Source organism: Nyctereutes procyonoides, unplaced genomic scaffold (genome assembly GCF_905146905.1).
Source record: "Nyctereutes procyonoides isolate TBG_1078 unplaced genomic scaffold, NYPRO_anot_genome, whole genome shotgun sequence".
NCBI lineage: Eukaryota > Metazoa > Chordata > Mammalia > Carnivora > Canidae > Nyctereutes > Nyctereutes procyonoides.
This window is the reverse complement of record NW_026575134.1, coordinates 25,078,618-25,097,661: the sequence shown is the minus strand read 5'-3', so window position 1 is coordinate 25,097,661 and position 19,044 is coordinate 25,078,618. Positions and strand designations below refer to the sequence as shown.

General features: G+C 53.0%; 2 protein-coding genes and 1 long non-coding RNA gene across 6 annotated transcripts in view; 2 read left to right on the top strand and 1 right to left on the bottom strand.

The window, feature by feature from the left end:
- The first annotated feature begins 1,113 nt into the window (after nt 1-1,113).
- LOC129494304 (uncharacterized) lies at nt 1,114-2,841 on the top strand. The gene is made up of 2 exons (XR_008661322.1): nt 1,114-1,521; nt 2,676-2,841. It is a non-coding gene; the product is annotated as an uncharacterized LOC129494304 (long non-coding RNA).
- A 281-nt stretch (nt 2,842-3,122) lies between these two features.
- On the bottom strand, nt 3,123-16,771 carry PSMD13 (proteasome 26S subunit, non-ATPase 13). Its single transcript, XM_055301140.1, has 13 exons — nt 16,638-16,771; nt 14,200-14,278; nt 10,651-10,685; nt 10,506-10,561; nt 10,004-10,047; nt 9,738-9,824; nt 7,799-7,970; nt 6,573-6,652; nt 6,363-6,488; nt 4,983-5,045; nt 4,372-4,452; nt 4,100-4,216; nt 3,123-3,581 (listed from the first exon to the last, which is right to left on the bottom strand). The coding sequence occupies exons 1-13, from the start codon at nt 16,730-16,732 to the stop codon at nt 3,486-3,488; spliced, it is 1,131 nt and encodes a 376-aa protein (XP_055157115.1). The 5' UTR covers nt 16,733-16,771; the 3' UTR covers nt 3,123-3,485.
- Nucleotides 16,642-19,044, top strand: part of SIRT3 (sirtuin 3) — a 21,775-nt gene continuing 19,372 nt past the window's right edge. For 2 of the 4 annotated variants that reach the window (XM_055301144.1, XM_055301146.1), the window contains exon 1: nt 16,642-16,719. Coding sequence is in view for 2 of the 4 variants with exons in the window: in XM_055301145.1 (XP_055157120.1) it covers nt 17,302-17,356 (55 nt within the window). In the remaining 2 variants the exon portion in view is untranslated. Of the gene's footprint in view, nt 16,720-17,224; nt 17,357-19,044 lie in introns of those variants that run through there. The other 2 variants (XM_055301145.1, XM_055301141.1) reach the window with 1 other exon arrangement.

Here is a 19,044-nt window from a genome sequence, read left to right as displayed (position 1 = left end):
GCAGCAGCTGAGGGCCCCGAAGCCAGGGGAGCAGCTGGGTGGGGCACGGGTGGGCAGGGCGGCGGCTCCCCGAGGGCCACCCTGGCCGCTGGGTGGGGCCCCTGGGCTGGCAGCCTCGGAGCACACGGTCAAGGTTGGACTGGGCGGGGCTGGGGCCTATGGAGTGTGAGCAGCGGAGGAAATGGGCACGGTGCTCACACTTGGACCCGAACAGCCGGGCAGGGGACGGGCCGGCCCGGACGGTCCGCAGGGCCTCGGCCAGTGCGCTCAGGGCGGGGACAGCGGTCATGAGCGTCGGCACACCCTAAATACCATGGCCGGTCAGCAGCTGCAACCCCGAGGCCCACGTGTTCAGCAGGAGGTGGACGGGCTGGCAGCACTCAGGCAGGACTTGGAGCAGGGGTTCAGCATCCAGTGAGCAGGGACAGAGGGCTGCAGCAGCTGCTGGGGACGCGAGCTTGGCCGCGACTCAGCCCAGGGGCTCAGGGCCACTGCTGTCCTGGAGCAGAGTCACTGCGGTCGACAATGGGTCACATCTGGTCACGTCTGTGACTTCGGGGAAATGAGCAGCGGGAGCAGAGGGTTGTACAGTGAAACGGGGGGACACAACCCCTCAGAGCAGGAAAACAAATTCTCGAGTAGATGATCGTTGTGGGAAGACACGAGCGACGCAGTCTCTGAAGAGAAGAGAGACCGGGAGGCTCCGAGCTCACACGCGGTGTGGGGTGGCTCACAGGCCGACTCCCCGGGGCCGCTGGGCATCGCAGCCCCAGCACAAGTGGCCCTGGGACCCTTCACAAGCGACGTGGGCCCAGAGCGCCCCGGGCCTCCTCGGGGCTCAGCGCGTCTGCTCAGCTTCCCTGGGCTTCCCGGCGCTGCAGACCCGGGGTCCCCTCTGGGGGCGAGGCTGCACCGCTTGGACTCGCAGCCGGGCCCGGGACGGAGATCCACAGGCCGGGCAGCTCAGCCTGGAATCCCGAAGTTGGAGAACTTTAAAATAGCTCCACAGGGCGCTGTAAGTGGCCACTCCAGGAACTTGGGTTCCTCTTAAATCCTGTCACTTCTCCCCCTGCTTTCTCAAATTCTCCGACTTCCCCAGTCCTGCCGCTTTGTCGGACGCCTTCTTGACGGAGACCTGCAGGCTGTTCGCAGAGAAGGCCAAGCCTGCCTGCGCGGGGACAGGCTCGAAGCCCCTGGGGGCCACAGCACAGGCTGGGCCTGGAGGCTGCAGCCTGATGCCGCCGGTCTCCCGCTTCCAAGCTGGTGTCCTGTCGGCCAAGCGCCGTGACAGGAGGGGACAGCTGCTGCTCCCCACTTGAGCTATAAAAAGCCCCAGCGCCCGAGTGAGCAGAGGACGCGCTGAGCGGATACACGGACCTTGCTGGACTCCCGGAGTGCGGCTGGACCACCATGCTCAGGTTGGCCTTGGCCCCCAGGCTGCTGCAGACGCCCCTGAGGGGCTGGGTGGTCCCCAGGGCACACGTCTCCGCCAAGCCGGCCAGGACGCCCACTTCTCCCATGGTAAGAACCTCCACGGAGGGGTGCTGGCTGGAGCACGGGGAGTGGGCAGTCCTGCGTTGTTTTGCAGATGAGGTGGGTTTGGGGGCAGGACACGGGAGGCCAGGCTGATAAAGGGGAGGAAACTTGTATTCTCAGGCTCACAGATCCCAAAGGTGATCCTCGCGCTAGAAATCAGCCCCCACCCCGGGAAGGGGGAAGGGGGTCCTTGGGTCCATCGCCTGGAGGTCAGGCTCCCAAAGCAGCTAGCGGTCAGCTGGGGATGCTGGTCTTTCTGTTCTCAGGCCCCCATTTGCCCTCCGGCCAATGGCAGAGCTTGAAGGGCACTCAGTGTACACTCCAGCTTCACCGCCCACGGGTGGGGAAAGTGGGCTGCTCGGAGGGCCCGGGAGAGCACAGGCGAAAACACAGCCCTCAGGCTCCCTCGGGCTCCGGGAGAGCACACAACTACCTCTGGGTTAAGCAGCAATAAACTAAGTCTAGAAGGTCATCTGTTCAAGGTCACGTGGTGAGGCTAAGCTCAGAACCCCGCCTAAAGGCCTCGTTCTGGGCTCACGTTGCTTTGAAACCACTGGGAGGCAAATTCAAGAGGAAGGACTGGTCTCCAACCTGGCGTCTGACTGCTTAAGGGAACAGGCAGGGATGATTGGGCCCAGGCTGTTTCAGGAGGAAACTGAGTGAAGGTGTAGTGTAGTAGGTTCTTTGGAACCGGGCCCCGGGTGGGATGGCACACAGTGCAGGGAGTCCCGTCTCCTCCGTCCAGGCTTCTGAGCAGGACCGCCATTTAGGGAAAATGACCCTGCCCTTGTATGGCCGGAATCCGTCCCGCACAGCACCTGACGTGCACATGTTTTGCCAGGTCAGGAGTTCAAGGTTGAGGCACACAAGGCCAGGCCCAGCAGGCTCTTGGGGGGTTGCTGAGGAGAGGGTCCTGCTGCATAGACAGAGGGCTGCCAGCCCAAGTCCACGCTGAGGACCAGTGTCCCCATTCACACACCAGATGTCAGGCTGGGCCGAGGGGTCCCATGGGAGCACAGGGGGTGGGGCAGAACGTCCCTAAGTGTGGACTGCCACTCTGGTTGCCAGGGGTCCACACTGCGGTGACCCAGGAATGTTGGTACTGGCCTGGTGGACTCACATGTGCTTTCCTCACCCAGGAGCAAGCCATCGGGCTATCCGTGATGTTCCTCAGCTTCCTGACCCCCGCGGGCTGGGTCCTGTTCCACCTGGAGAGCTACAAGACAGGCTCCACCAAATGAAGGCCCTGCAGCTCAGGATCCAGGCACTGGATGAAAGATCGCATTAAACCTTCCCTCCACCTAGTGTTCACTTGGTGATTCTTTCTATATGAGCATCCCCCCTCCCTGGATGCCCTGGGCTGAGGGCCAGCTGGGTGGTAGTGGGTGGACGACTCTGTCGATCTCAGTGGACACGTCTGTGCCCAGCTCTGCTCAGTGGCCGTACATGCAGAGACGCCCTTTTCCCAGGGTAGGAGAGGAGGGCCGAAGCCAGACCCCCACCAAGCCATCTTCCATCTCCTGCTTTCTTATCTCTTGGGCCCAGGCTTGACCTGGGAGCTAAGACTAAGAAAGCAGAACCACAAATAGACAAAACAAAGGCGTTTATTACAGGAACATTCTTGAACAACAGCAAGAGATGTTCACACAGGTAGATGGTGGAGATGAGCCTGAGTGGCGTCCCCACACACTTGAGGGCTACTCCTCGTTCCTTGGGGCACACACACACTCTTGCCCGCCTCCTCCTCACTGGAGACCCGTGACCCCTCCCCACCGAGAGCTACAGGACACCCCCACAAAGGAGGCTTCTCTCTGCAGGCGGGCCCCCCATGAGTGACGTCCTGATTTCACAGCAGGGAGAACAGTCCCCACTCCACAAACACAATCCCACCCCCTACTCCCTCAGGAACACAGGTCTTCCCAGCTGCCACAGACGGTGAGGCAGGAGCACTAGGTGAGGATGTCGTGGGCCTGGTGCTCCACCAGCATCTCCATGCTCCTCACATCGGTGCACCAGAACTCCAGGCGGTCCTTCATCCCCTTGATCTGAGGCAAAGCAGGACCAGGATGTTAGGATACTTGGGAATCACAGCTGCACCTCTCCAGCTAATTCTATGGTGCATCAGAGCTGGGGGAGTGGGCTGTGCGAGATGGGATTATCCCAGGTAGTTCTTATCACAATGACATTTAAAAAAAAACCTGCATGAAAGAAAGCAGGCAAGAATAGAGGAAATCCACAGGATTAAATTTCCAGCAAATATGGACAAATGGACCTGAGCTCAAACCACAGAACTAGGAACATATTTGATCTGAGTACCAATTTTAAGATTAAAAGGCATCATCAGCACAGCCAACACTGTAATTAGGATAAGCTTTTAAACACAGGGTTCAAACCCAGGCTTGCATTAAATTAGGTTCTTTGAAAAACCCCTATTCCAAACAGCAGTAACAGATTCTCCAGAATCCCCCGTCAATACTGCTTTCTTCCTAATGGCTTCCATCCAAGTGAAACCGAGACAAGCACAGAGAGCATACGAACCACCCACGGACATGAACTGTGTTACCTGCTGCAGATCCAGCACACGGGGCTGCACCCAGGTCATGTGAACCCGCTTATCCACCTCGTCAATGCTGCCTTTCACCAGCCCCACTGAGAGCGCCTTCATCACCAGCAACTCCACCTGCGCAGAGAGCGGCCGTGGGAGACAGCCCAAGGCCCCGTGTGTGGGGGGACATGACACCATGTCTTCTGTGGTCTGGGGCCTGGAGCAGTGCTCACAGGAGGCCCGATCCCTCTGGGCTTTCCCACTGACCCTCCTGAATCCAACAGCTGTACCTCGTTCACAGTGATTTTAGCACTTTTGGCAATTTCTTCAAAAGTGAGTTGTCTGTGATTGGCAGGTCGTGTGAAAGTCATCTGAAAAACATTTTTTTTGTTTGTTAACTATTTTTCCAAATAAAGACTGTCAGAGAGCTGACTCATAAGGATGCTTCTGATAATACAACTATTACTATCGCATACACTAAACTCTTCCTTAACTGTAGTAGCCGTGGATCTTATTAGGAGCGAGCTTTCCATGCTTAGATGACACAGTGAACTGAACTCCACAGCTACTGTCGGCAACGGTCAGTATTCATGCCCTGAGCAAGTGCTTGAGCTGGGGACAGTGTGCTGGCCCAGACCCACAAGGCTGCTTTCCTTAAGAAGCTTACACTCTACAGGGAAAGAGAGACCAGCATGTTGATGAAGAATGGTGCATACAACGAGGCGGCAGCTACTCTAGCGCAGTCATCATCGAAGATGAGACCCACATACAAACTTAAAAATGCAAATGGTGACAGAAAAAAAGGGAAGGTGATGGAGAGGGGGTGCAGCCTAGAGTGTGCAGGACCCCGAGGGCTCATCTGCAGGGTCTGAAATCAGAGTAGTTCCTGCAGCTTGCTTACCTCCATGAGGCACAACAATTGGATTTTCCTCAGCAGCTGGGCCTCGTTGGCTGCCAAATCAGGCTGAAAAGGAGAAAGACATCACTTACCTAACCTGGGCTTTGAAATTCTTTCTACAGCAGATCAAACGAAAACACCATATACTGCAGGGTCCCGGAGGCTCACTTCTCTCAAGACATCACTAACTGGTGCATCCCTGAAAAACCGTGCTCCTGCATAAGCCATTTAAGAGGTAAGATTTACACTAATGCCAGGGACACCAGGGGCCAGGACCCAGGTGCAGGCCTTTCAAGGAGACTCGTGGGTCATGGGTTACTGATGGGCAGAGACAAAAAGGAGGATGAGTGCCCTGATTCAATCATCTAGGAACTCACACCCCAACACAGGCAGAGCTCCTGGGGCCATTTCTGCCACAGAGACAAGGCAGGAAAAGTTCTTCAGAAAGAGCCCACTCCCCTGAAATGGGCCCTCGCTGCTTCGATAGCGCTGGCAACACACCCCTGAAGTTCTTTTTCCTTAGGTTTCTACAGCCAGTCAGCTTGTTTGCCAGGCGGCACATTTGTTTCTTTCAGAGATCAACACACGCTACAGCTGGGGTTGGATGGATTTGCTCTCTGCCTCTTCACAGTCCATTCACATCTACTCAGCTCCATTATGTGTCATTTCTATTAGCTTATTTTGAATTTTAAAAAGTTGAAGTTTCAGAAAAGTATAAAAAACAGTAATACAACCATAATCCCTATCACTATGAACAATTTAGTAATATTTGCTTCTAATAATTTCATTTAAAAAAATAAGCTTAACTATGAAAGCTCAGGTCCTCATTCAATACCTCTTCTCCTTAATTCACACCTCCAGATGGCTCCTCTCCTGGCCTGCTGGCCTCTCCCCTTCCCACCCCTTTCCCTCTATACTGACCACTCCCTTCCTGCAGGACTGTCCTGCCGTCCCACACCTGAGGCTCTCCCCAGCTCTCATCAGTCACTTTAGCCTCACAGACTGTTTCAGTTCAGAACATGCGAAAGGCTTCCCTTTCCTCTGCTGTATGTACTCTTCTCATATTCTTCACTTGGCTAAACTCTACTCATGCCTAAGATCAGACAAAGGGCATTACTTCTTTTGGGTAGTTTTCTGTGACTCCCCTGTCACCCAGATGACGCTCCCCCATCACACTGTTCACTACCACAGTAACTAAGTACCGTAACAAGCCCCTTAACCCTCTGCTCTGAGAGCAGGACAGGCCTGTCTTAATCTGTCTTCCCAGTGCCTGGTGTGTAGCAGGCAGGTGAACAGAAAACGTCTGTGGAATAAATGTACAGACGCAGGATGAACGAGAGCCAGGAGCGTGGCAGGAGTGCTCAGTTGTCCTTCCTGACTGACCTGCTGGCCCCAGGCAGTCTTCAGCGTCTGGAATCTCTCTACGTTACCACTGTTAAAGGCATACAGGGTGTCAATCAGCCACTGTCGGTCAGTGCTCCTCAGTGATTCCAGCACGGGGTGCATGAGCTGCGAGGATGAGATGGTTAGCTGGCATAAAAAACCACATTAGTCTCCCCCTTGTTAAGAAATCTGTGCCCAGGATCCACTTACGAGTTCTCCAAAGTTAAAAACGCCCTCGCCAAGAAGTCCTGCTAGTCCCAGCGTGAAAGCTCTCTCCTGCTGTTCAGACACTACGGCAACAACACAGCTCCAGTGACATATCCCAGTTATGAGCATCAGTCCTGTTTGGCTTTAAAAATCTCATAAAAAAGTAAAGAAACCATTCCCCACAATGGTTATTTCACAAAGCCTTTGAAAATTGTTTTATCACTTTTGGGTTTTTTTTTGAGAGGTGGGGAGGGGGAGAGGGAGAGAATCTGAAGCAGGCTCCATGCCTAGCACAGAGCTCTGACACGGAGCTCAATCTCAGGGCGTCCAAGATCGTGACTGGAGTTGAAACCCAGAACCGGTTGCTTAGTGACTGAGCCACCCAGGCGCCCTACTAGTCATCTTTTTTTTAAAGTACTGGAGTACCTTAAATTATACCTGGAACCATATATACGGGTTTTATGGGAAAGACGTTCATTTACTCATCTTTACCTAAATACGTGAATCTATTTATATTTTCAGCTACTCTACTTCCTGGAAGCAATACCTTGTTTCTCTTAAAATCACCTCATCTAGCCTCTTTTTGGACTAGAGTGAACCTACTTCTGTTCCTACACAACAATTCCCCTCGCCTGACTGCAGTACTTGCTTTTTCCAGTATGTTTTTCTGGAGTTGCTGGAATTAAAACTGCATTAACATTTCTACGGGACGCTGGCCTCCACAGCCTCAACAAGTGTACTGCAAGAAACATCTAAAATGGGCTCACATTTCTTTTCTAAACATACTCCTTGCACTTTTCCTAAAACTCATTGTTCACTTTTCTTTCTATTCCTCAAATCCTTGAAAAGGTTTTTGTAAGGAATCCCCCTGGGTCTTTTCAGTTTCCAGAACCAGGTTCTCAGGTACAGGGCTTCACCACACCCTTCATGAGCTGGGGCCAAGGCGTCGACATGGCTGGCTTCTCACCAAGGCCTCTGGTTCAGAGAACAGGCAAGATGGAGAAGGAACAGGGAAGGGCTATAGGGCGCAGCCTCATTTTCACCTGAGCTAAATGCTGAAGGCAGACTCACACAGAAACTAATGCTTGCATGGCTCTTTCCACCCTCTCACTACTTGGGCTTTCTTCAGTGGATGGATGGATACACCAGAGTAATTTCCCAGCCCAGACCTGCTACTACACCTCAAGAACATGCTCCTTCGACATGGACTTTTAACGGCTCCATGTTACCTGGCAGATCCTTGATATCGACGCAGCCCAGAAACCGCAGAGCATCTTTGTAGTAGGATGCATGGTTTCCGATTGTTTGATAGTATTTACTGGAGAGGTCGTAGAAACGACTGTGAACCGAGGTCACACCAGGGAGGTTGTTGAGCATCTCTTCAACATCTTCAATTGTTTCCTACACGCAGGAAGCAAAATCGCCTTTCTTTTTAACTTAAAACTTTTTTTTAAAGATTTATTTGAGAGAGAGCGTGAATGTACACAAGTAGGGGAAGCGGCAGAGAAAAAGGGAGAAGCAGGCTTCCCACTGAGCAGGGAGCCTGTTGTGGGACTTGATCCCAGGACCCTGGGATCATGACCTGAGCCGAGGGCAGATGTTCAATCCACTGAACCACTCAGGCGGCCCTGACTTAAAACATTTTTAAGGAAACAGACAGACAAGACTATGTTAAAATAGAGAGCTTCAGTTCATCCAAGACAGAAGAAGGAAAAGCTACAGACTGGGAAAGGACATTTTTCACGTAACCCACAAGGGGGTACAACTAAAGCTATATAAAGAATTCTTACTAATCAACAGAAGTAGCACAGTAAAATGGATAAAAGAAAAAGTATTCACAGGCAATTTACAGAAGTGGAGACATGAATGGAGCTGTCAAAAAAACCCCCAATGAGATGGCATTTCATCTTCACCAGACTGGCAAAAATTAAATAGTCTGAAAATACCAAGTGTTGATGATACGGAGCTTTGGAAGTGCTTGTACGGTGCCAGGGAAGTGTGAGCCATCTTGGAGAAAGGTCTGACCCCATCTGGTAAAGGCAGAGGGCACACACCAGGCACGTGCCTTGGTGAGATTGTGCCCACGTACACGAAGAAGCAGCCATAGAAATGCCGAGATAAGTAACAGCACTGTTCCTAACACTCTGAACACTCTGAATCCCTTTAATAGAGAACTGATACATACACTGTGAAAGTCACAGTGAAATATGAAGGGCCAGTAAGAACGAATGGGTCACAGGTAGCAACACGATGATTCTTAAACCTCACACTGAGCCCGTTAACTTAAAACAACACTAAACCTCACTTAGACGTAACACATCCCTGTCTAGTGAGCATCAGGACATGCGCAGAGCGCGCTGCTGGAGCAGGAATGTGCTGTGACGGCCCAGCAGCTCCGACTGTGCAGTGCTGCGTCATTCCTATGCTGGGTGGGGATTTCTTCTAGTATTCTGTGGCTTTCGAGAAGTGTTAAATATTTCAAAGCAAAATGTAGTAAGTATGTATGCAGACTAGAACCGGGAAGCAACAAAAAATAAGAAGTGTTACTTCAGGGCAATGAGAACATGAACGGTTACCCCAATATTTTCTTAACACAAACCCAAACAACATAAACACACATGTAGTCTCTGGTTCAGTAAGGTAGACTGACCACACAAGTTGGTTTTACTGCCACTGATATCCACATCTGTCCCCAAAATTACACTAAAGCAAAAATAAGGACAGGAAATTTCAGCAAAGATCAGGAGGCAGAGAGAGAGGAGGAGCAGCCTGTGACCTGTTGCACTGAGTGAGCTGACCCTGGTCAGCGAGGGCCCATGCGAACAGTCTGAGGCTGTCTGGACCCCTCCTGCTGATGGACGTGCTGTGCTCACCCAGGGCAGTCCGCTTATGTTAAATGGTAACAAGACTCATATCAGCAACTGACTGTCAATGGTTTTGGAAAAACAAAACAAAACAAAACAAAACAAAACACCACAAGCACACACAGAGAATGATGGAGCAATGAGAGAGTGTGAGGGAGGTAAATGAGAGTTCTTTGTGCTGTTTGCAACTTTTCTATAATGTAAAGTCACCTTAAAAGTTAAAATAGAAAAAATGAGATTTTTCCCCATGACTCCATAATCAACTTTTTAAACTAAAGATAAACCTGTATTATGGTAACATTACCTTTGTAACCTGTAGGTCCCCGATGTTTAATTTTAGAGCTCCAATTGCAGTTTTACACAGGATCACTGCCTCATCGCTACTTTTCACCTACAGACATCAGAAACAAGGGAACCTGAGAAGTGTGGGCAGGAGACTAACAAAACATCTGCGTATGGCTTCACTTACATGACTAGAAACAAATTTGTCTCTAAAGTGTGTGTAGCAAACGTAAACACAAACTATAAGTCATGCATATTCTAAAGATTTGACTCAGACTTCACATTTACCTTTTCGCGAGTCTTTTCCAGAAAAGTAAGAGCCACATTAGGATCTAGAAAAGGCAGAAGAACAATGTCAAAAAAAACACAGTGTCTTTTAAAAAAGACAGTGTCTCCTTAGAGACCAGTTCCTACCAATCACAACACTTAGGTAAGATAATCTTTAGGTTAGAACATACAATACAATAAAAAGGTAACTTAGAGTCTGATATTTTCTTTTTTTTTTTTAAAGATTTTATTTATTTATTTATTCATGAGAAAGAGAGAGAGAGGGAGGCAGATACACAGGCAGAAGGAGAAGCAGGCTCCATGCAGGGAGCCCAACGTGGGGCTTGATCCCGGGTCTCCAAGATCATGCCCTGGGTCGATGGCAGAGCTAAATCGCTGAGCCAACCAGGCTGCCCGAGGCTGTTATTTTCTATCAAAATGTAAAAGTTTATTTAACTTATATTTTGAAATAATTTTAATTACCATTTGTATCTGCTTCTTTATGAAACAAAGTGAGACTCACCAGTCATCTGTCTAACTACGTGAAGAATAATTTCTACCAGGGACAGAGGATTCACCCTGAAATAAAAATCACCAGGCTTTGAGTGTCATTAGTATCAATGTTCAAAGTTCATGTTCAAAGTAAAAAACTGACAAAGGTGTTTTACCTGTGTTCAAATTCACTGATGAAGTTTTCATAAAGCTGTGGAACCAAAACACGTAGAGTGATTACAGGATGTCTTTCATTCTACAAAGTTGAACGTGACTGCAATGCCTGCCACACAGCAGGCACCACAGAAATGTTTGTGAAATCACAGGGGACCCATATTTAGGTGTATTAATCACCAATGGATTATGAAAGAAGCTATGATTTTTTTTTTCTGGAAATTAGATCCCTGACCTATAACAATCTCCTAAAGACCAATTCCTACATTCTTTCTCCAAAATACTTTCAGTAAAAGAGACTATCGATTTGAAAGATTCACTAACCTTCATATTTTAGAAGGTTGCAGCCTATGTTACCAAATTTATTAGCTATTCTGCAAACACTCGAGTACTTATACAGACTCTTTGCTAGGTACTACAGACACAGAATGTGTAAAATAAAAGCTGGGCTTTCAAGGATTCCTGGCCCAGGAGAGCAGACTTGTGAACAAATAAATGACAATACTGTGAGTTTACAAACAAGGGAAAAAACCCACATGGGTCGATCAGTCAAAAGGAGAGGTTCCAAAGAAGGTGATTCCAGAAATGGTGATAACTGAGTTTTAAGGAAGGAAGAGCAGTTACAGACCTGAACAAATTTGGTATGGGAGAGGAGGTATGGCATTGGGAGAAAATTCTGGATGGGAATAAACATGTGCAAAAGCACTGAAGCAAATGCTGCAGTTTCAGGAGCACTTTGAAGGACACAGACAGTGGGAGGCACTGGGGCCCCGTCCTTGCCCGGAAGGCAAGCCTGAACCCATGGAAACTCCTGACCTCACTCCTACCTGATAAGCATGACTGGGGGTGGGGAGGGGAGGGAGGGACGAGTGAGGGACAGAGACCAGCTGAGGCCACTAGTCAAGACAGGAGATGAGGGAGCAACGACAGGGTCTGAGAGATTTGCTGCTCGCTGGAAAGGGGAGCTGACAGTGAACTCTGAGCTTGTCAAGTAACTGGGCAGAGTGGAAGAAGGGAGCCTCGAGATAAGGTCTATTCTGATAAGGAGTCTGCAATTCCTCTGGGATAGGAAGAGAGAAAGATGGAAATGTCCCTGTGAAAGAAAATGTGGTGTATATGCACACAGAGTGTGGAATATTATTCAGATATTATTCAGTCATAAAAAGAAGGAAACCCTGCCATTTTTGGACAACATGGATGAAACTGGAGGGAGTTTTGCTTAGTGAAATAAGCTAAGACAATGAAAGACAAGTACTGTGTGACTCACTACTACGTGAAACCTAAAAAACTGAACTCACAGATACAGAGAGCAGATTGGTGGTGGCCAGAGGCAGGGGCTGGGAGCGGGGTGCAAGAAACGGGTGAAGGTGGTCAAAAGGTACAAACGTCCAGTCATAAAATAATTAAATCTTGGACATATAATGTACAGCACAGTGACTACAGTTAATAATACTGTCTGTATATTTGAAAGTTACTAAGGCAGTAGATCATAAAAGCTATCATCATGAGAAGAAAAAAAAAGTATAATTATGTGAGGCAGATGTTAACTAGACTTACTGTGACCATTTTGCGTATATACATGTACCGAATCATTACACTGCATACCTTAAACTAACACAGTGTTACACGTCAATTATTTCTCAATAAAACTGGGGAGGGGGGAATGTCCCCCCAGGAGCCACTTTGTTATTTAAGTTTGGCACCCAGGACAGCCTGAGTGGCCCAGCGGTTTAGCCCCTCCCTGCCTTCCGCCCTGGGTGTGATTCCTGGAGACCCAGGATCAAGTCCCACGTCAGGCTCCCTGCATGGAGCCTGCTCCTCCCTCTGCCTGTGTCTCTGCCTCTCTCTCTCTGTGGCTCTCATAAATAAAATCTTTTTAAAATAAATAAATAAATAAATAAATAAATAAATAAATAAATAAATAAATTAATTAGGGGATCCCTGGGTGGCGCAGCGGTTTAGCGCCTGCCTTTGGCCCAGGGCGCGATCCTGGAGACCCGGTATCGAATCCCATGTCGGGCTCCCGGTGCATGGAGCCTGCTTCTCCCTCTGCCTATGTCTCTGCCTCTCTCTCTCTCTGTGACATACATACATACATACATACATACATAAATAAATAAATTTGGCACCCAGAAAGAGCCATCTAAATAAAATGGCTTTTTCACTACGAAAGACTATTTCAAAGATATCTTCTTCAAGAAGATATTAAAAAAAAATGGATATTTTCAACTTTTCTGATACCTGCTATAATTGATGGAATTACCTAAGCAAAAACTTCTCCAAAGAAAAAGGAAACTGAAAATTACTACTGGTGACTGCAGATTCATGAACACTATATATATATCTGCAAGTCCTGTGGGCTGAGTCCCTACAATTTTTAAAGGTTTGCTTGTCCACTGAAACAGTAAACTCTAGCCTGCCGACCTAAATAAGTGTTATGTTACCTGTGGGTTGAAGGAATATTTTGCTCTGTGTAGAAAGTGATTTAAAGACAAGGAAGAATAGAACAGAGATGAATAATCATAGATTATTTCATCACTGGAATATAAAACTTCAAGGAACAAATATTAAGATAGACCCAACTTGTCATTTTTTCCCACATAATCCAGAAAACAGAATGCCCAGCCAAATTTTTAGGTTTGCAGATGAATACAAGATCCTCTGAAGTAGTGACATGTTGTGGGTATAAAACACGAGTAGGTCTTAGGGCACCAGGCAGTGGGGTAAAAAGGTGGTAAGTAAGCTCCACTGGGGGCTTGTATAAAGTAATGTATCCAGGGTGAATACCTCAAGCTATCAATAACCAGTTTTTGGTTCCAATGCAGGCATAAATCTCTGATTCATTCAGCATCTGAGAGAAAGGCATCAAAGAGTAAGATGTCAGGAAAGATTTCAAAGAGGAAGCTACCACTGAACAAACTGGTGGGGGTTTGTGAGGGAGTGTGGGGAAGGGTGGGGCAGAGAACTTTGTTTTTCCCTGTTGATAAAACTCTAAAAGGGCTCTGCCTTCCACACTACCCAAGACAAAGCATTTGGGCAAGCAGGCGGAATCAGAGAGTGAAGGAGAGCAGTGATGACGGCTATCTGTAAGAGTCTGATGGTTATCCTCCACTGTAGTTTACCCGCGCCGCCGCCCCCCCCCCGATTTTGCACTTTTAGTTTCTGAATAACAGTTTCCAAAAACAGTACTGAAAAAAACAATTTATGAACAATAAGATATAAGGCTATCTTATCCTATCCTGTAAGATGGCATTTTAGGCATGGATCTTAAAAACATCCAGACTGTGAAGTCTCTCTACCACCTGTTAGCTGTGATCTCTGGCAAGTTACTCAATGTCTTGGTGTAAAGTTCTACACCGAATAAATAGGATGACAGTAATGCTTATCTCCCAATCTTGTTGTAAGGAGTAAATAAGTAAAGCCCTTAGAACGGTACCTGTCTTCAAGTGACTGCTGAGTGGGTATAGTGTATTAATATAAAGCCCACCTCTTATTTTTAAAAGTCTTTTAGCAAATTTATATCATCTGACCTGGCATGGCAAATCATTTACCTTAATGAGGCCATCTCCTTGGGCAAAGCATGGGTCCTGCACAAAATCAAGCACCTGGAGTGTCAGTTGATGCCACAATCTGAAAAACATAAGGTCCTTCAGAGATAAACTAATACTGAGTCACAGGCCCCTCCAGCGTGGTGGTTCTATCAAACAACAAACAGTAGCCAGTTTCTACCGTGTAATAGGAAGAAAGCTAAACCTGAGGTCTTTTCCTGGCTCTGCTATGCAACAGTATATTAGGCCGGAGAACATCATCTTAGATTCTCTCTAGTTACTATGAGGTTTGACTGAAAACACGAATTTGGAATCGCCCCTAAGTTGAAATGTAGGCTCTTCTACTTAGCCGACTATCTGGAGCTTAAAGTGAGCTTGTTTCCTCCCCTGTAAATGGGATGAATGAAGGATTAGGTGGGCAAACGAATAAACCCTCTAGAAAAATGACCGTACATATGAAACCAAAGTCTAATTTTTAAGAATGCAAATAAAATGCTTTGAAGAATACAAAATGCAGTTATTGCCAAACACTAAGAATCCCCTCTCAAAAAACACTAAGAGCCGAAGGCTGCCGAACATCCTCCAAACATGTATTCACCCTCTGCGTACAAGGCACCAGGCTCAAGGCCAGCGTTAGCAGGGGAGTCGCCACAGAAGGTGCCCTTTCCCACGCCACAAGGCTAGCGGGTTCTTCTCTCCACTCAAGGCCAGGCTGGTGCGTGGCTGTGCGAGGCGACGGTAATTTGTCGCAAAACTCATCCTGCTTCCAAGCCCAAACTCCGGGATCTTCCAGCGGCGTGAAGCCCCACGTGAAATGCAATGGAAAGGAGGGACCCTGGGAGAGCGGCGCCGGGGCTGAAGCCCGGGGAGTGGCCGGACACAAGCAAACAGGGGAACCAACAGCCGCACCGCGCTCGGGCTTATGGAGACAGGCTGCGACACCAGGACCCTCCAGTCACAACGACGGGAACCGAGAGCGAGCGTCTCTGAGAGCCCCGAACCCTCCCAAGAGAGCCGAAGGAGGGTTCAGGTCCCTCACGCAGGGGCCCAGCGCACCCGACACCCCCGAACTCAGCCTCGGGCTCTGTCCTCCGTCCCCGCGGACCTAGCCCCACCCCCTCAGCGCCCCTCCCCGTGAGCCTAGCCCCCCGCCGCCCAGCGCCCCTCCCCCCCAGCGTCCCTCCCCGCGGGCCCAGCCCCCCCGCCCCCTCAGCGCCCATCCCCGGCCTGGCCCAGCCTAGCCCCCCGCCCCCTCAGCGCCCATCCCCGGCCTGGCCCAGCCTAGCCCCCCGCCCCCTCAGCGCCCCTCCCGGGCCTAGCCTAGCCTAGGCCCCCGCCCTCTCAGCGCCCCTCCCCGGCCTAGCCTAGCCCCCCGCCCCTTCAGCGCCCCTCCCCGGCCTGGCCCAGCCTAGGCCCCCGCCCCCTCAGCGCCCCTCCCCGGCCTGGCCCAGCCTAGGCCCCCGCCCCCTCAGCGCCCCTCCCCAGCCTAGCCCAGCCCCCCGCCCCCCCAGCGCCCCTCCCCGCGGGCCCAGCCCCCCGCCCCCTCAGCGCCCCTCCCCGCGGGCCCAGCCCCCCCGCCCCCTCAGCGCCCCTCCCCGGCCTAGCCTAGCCCCCCGCCCCTTCAGCGCCCCTCCCCGGCCAGGCCCAACCTAGGCCCCCGCCCCCTCAGCGCCCCTCCCCGGCCTAGCCTAGCCCCCCGCCCCCCAAGCGCCCCTCCCCGGCCTAGCCCAGGCCCCCGCCCCCTCAGCGCCCCTCCCCGGCCTAGCCTAGCCCCCCGCCCCCTCAGCGCCCCTCCCCGGCCTAGCCTAGCCCCCCGCCCCCTCAGCGCCCCTCCCCGGCCTAGCCTAGCCCCCCGCCCCCTCAGCGCCCCTCCCCGCGGGCCCAGCCCCCCGCCCCCTCAGCGCCCCTCCCCGGCCTAGCCTAGCCCCCCGCCCCCCAAGCGCCCCTCCCCGCGGGCCCAGCCCCCCGCCCCCTCAGCGCCCCTCCCCGGCCTAGCCCAGCCCCCCGCCCCCCCAGCGCCCCTCCCCGCGGGCCCAGCCCCCCGCCCCCCCAGCGCCCCTCTCCGCGGGCCCAGCGCCCCGCCCCCCCAGCGCCCCTCCCCGTGAGCCCAGCCCCCCGCCCCCTCAGCGCCCCTCCCCGTGAGCCCAGTCCCCCGCCCCCTCAGCGCCCCTCCCCGCGGGCCCAGCCCCCCGCCCCCCCAGCGCCCCTCCCCGCGGGCCCAGCGCCCGCCCCCCCAGCGCCCCTCCCGCGGCCTAGCGCCCCGCCCCCTCAGCGCCCCTCCCCGGCCTAGCCTAGCCCCCCGCCCCCTCAGCGCCCCTCCCCGCGGGCCCAGCCCCCCGCCCCCTCTCAGCACGCGGGGCCGAGCCCCGCGGCCCGTCACGGCCGCCCCCGTCCGCCTCGCCCTCCCGTCCCGGGGCGCAGGGCCCCGGCTGGGCGCTCACTTCTTCGTGTAGAGCTCCTCCAGGCGGTGCCACACGGCGGCCTGGCCGGGCCCGGAGCTCTGGCTCTGCTGCAGGAAGCCCGGTACGTCCTTCATGACGGCGGGAAAGCCCGGGGAGCGGCCCCGCAGAGGCGTCAGCACCACGGGGAGGGCCGCCGGAAATGCTCGCTCACTTCCGGCGTCGCGCCGCGCGGGGCAGGCCGGGAGCGCCCCGGCGTCCGGCGGCGCCCCCTGGTTGTCGGGGTGACCGCGCGCGGCCTAGCAGGGAATTCGGGTGCGGTTTGCCTGGTTTCCCGCGCGCCGGCGGAGCGGTTCGGCGGTTCGAGAGCCTCGGGCCGCCCGGCCCTCGCCCGGCGTGGTAGCCGACGTTCTCCCTCCGTGGGGGCCTCGGTAGGACTGGCTTCCGCGGACCGTCGCGAGGACCGCCGAAGATGTGATGCCGGGCGGGAGTCCGCCGAGCGTGCGCCTCCCCCGCCCGGCGGAAAACGGACGGGGAGCGGGGCAGAGACACGCAGGCTCCTGCTCTGGTCTCCGGGGCGAGAGGCGGGAGCCCGACCGGCTAGGAAGCCGCCCTCGCCTGGCGTCCGCCCCAGCCTGGCTCGCGGGGCGGGGCGGACCTGCGCCCTGGGGTCAAGGCTGCGGGCGGGCGGCGGCGGAGCGGGGTCATGACGCGGTGCGCTCGGCCTGCTCTCGCGGCCCTCGGGCTCTGGGGCCCGGCAGGTGAGTGGGCCTCGGTCCGGCCCGGCGGCTGGCAGCCGCGAGGGGGGCGCGGGCCGGGCTTGCAGAGCCGGCGGGGTTCGGCTCTGTCCTCGCGCGGTCGGTGGGACCCGAGAACCTGCAGGAGCTAAGTACTGTCACGCGCCCGGGGTGTTCCAGAGGTCACCGTGGCAGCGCTGGGCTGCGTTTGGCTTTCTACAGCGTTTTGCATGTGCACAGGCCGCACTTGTGTGTTCGTTGTTGACACCCGGGTTCTGGAGTGCAGCTTGCTGGTTCTACTAGACAGTAGGTCTTGCGCTTGCTTTCATCTCAAAACATAAATGCTTCCTTAGTCGTTTACACTAATCTGTAGACTTCTTTTTTTCCCCACGACTGTTTTTATTCGAACCGCCAGATCTACCCCAACGAAGAGCTCCCCAGACTGCCTCACCTTATGGGGGGAGCGTACAGTTAGGGAAGAGGGACCTGTTGCTTCTGTCCCCGCAGAGAGGGGTCGAGATGGAGCCTGGACTTCTTGGGCGTTGACCATTCGGAGTCTCCCACTGCCTGTCTCTGCGGGAAACTGAGGATGCCCCACCACCCCGTCCCAGGTTGGGGGTGATCTGTAAAATTCCATTCGATTGAGGTTTCCTGATGTATTTAATCTTTCTTTTATTGAAATTAGTTATTACAAATAATGCTCGGGTGTATTGTTTATACCCACTTTTTGGATAAACGTAGTGGAACTCAGCCTCAGGGCACATACGTTTTTGGTTTTTTTTGCCCCCAATAAGTGTGCAATTAATACTTCTACTAGCATATGTTCATACCCTTCTATGCAGTAATTGTACATTTTGGGATCCTTGCTGTTGACCTTAGAAATAAACCTGTTATGTTGCCAGCAAAATAGATGTATTTAGTATTCAGTTCTCTGCCATTCAAGGAAGAAAGCTATGGCAAAACCGTAGGCGAGTTCCCGAAACAGAGGACCGAAATGCTCTTTTAGAGAAGAAGGGGGTGGGGCTTGGGAATAATTAAAAAAAGATCCTTTGGAATAAACGGAGCGGGAAGTGTAGTGGCTTTTCATCGGTGGAACTGTGCTCTCTGGGCAGGGCTGTCACTGGCTGTGCTGGGCTCTCATTGGCTGTGCTGTGTCTCACTGGCTGGGCTGGGCTCTCACTGGCTGGGCTGTGTCTCACTGGCTGGGCTGGGCTCTCACTGGCTGGGCTGGGCTCTCACTGGCTGGGCTGGGCTCTCACTGGCTGGGCTGGGCTCTCACTGGCTGGGCTGGGCTGTGTTTCACTGGCTGGGCTGGGCTCTCACTGGCTGTGCTGTGTCTCACTGGCTGGGCTGGGCTCTCACTGGCTGGGCTGTGTCTCACTGGCTGGGCAGGGCTCTCACTGGCTGGGCAGGGCTCTCACTGGCTGGGCTGGGCTCTCACTGGCTGGGCAGGGCTCTCACTGGCTGGGCTGGGCTCTCACTGGCTGGGCTGTGTCTCACTGGCTGGGCTGGGCTCTCACTGGCTGGGCTGTGTCTCACTGGCTGGGCTGGGCTCTCACTGGCTGGGCTGTGTCTCACTGGCTGGGCTGGGCTCTCACTGGCTGGGCTGTGTCTCACTGGCTGGGCTGGGCTCTCACTGGCTGGGCTGTGTCTCACTGGCTGGGCTGGGCTCTCACTGGCTGGGCTGTGTCTCACTGGCTGGGCAGGGCTCT

Bases quoted from the DNA above. Each gene is read 5' to 3' on its own strand.
- PSMD13 (XM_055301140.1), bottom strand. From the start codon at position 16,732: ATGAAGGACGTACCGGGCTTCCTGCAGCAGAGCCAGAGCTCCGGGCCC. The intron at 5,046-6,362 runs GTCAGTCAGGAA...TCTCCTTTTCAG, and splicing joins AGACTGCCTGGGGCCAGCAG to CCTGATTTGGCAGCCAACGA. The intron at 3,582-4,099 runs GTAACACAGTTC...GCTTTGCCTCAG, and splicing joins GTGTGCTGGATCTGCAGCAG to ATCAAGGGGATGAAGGACCG.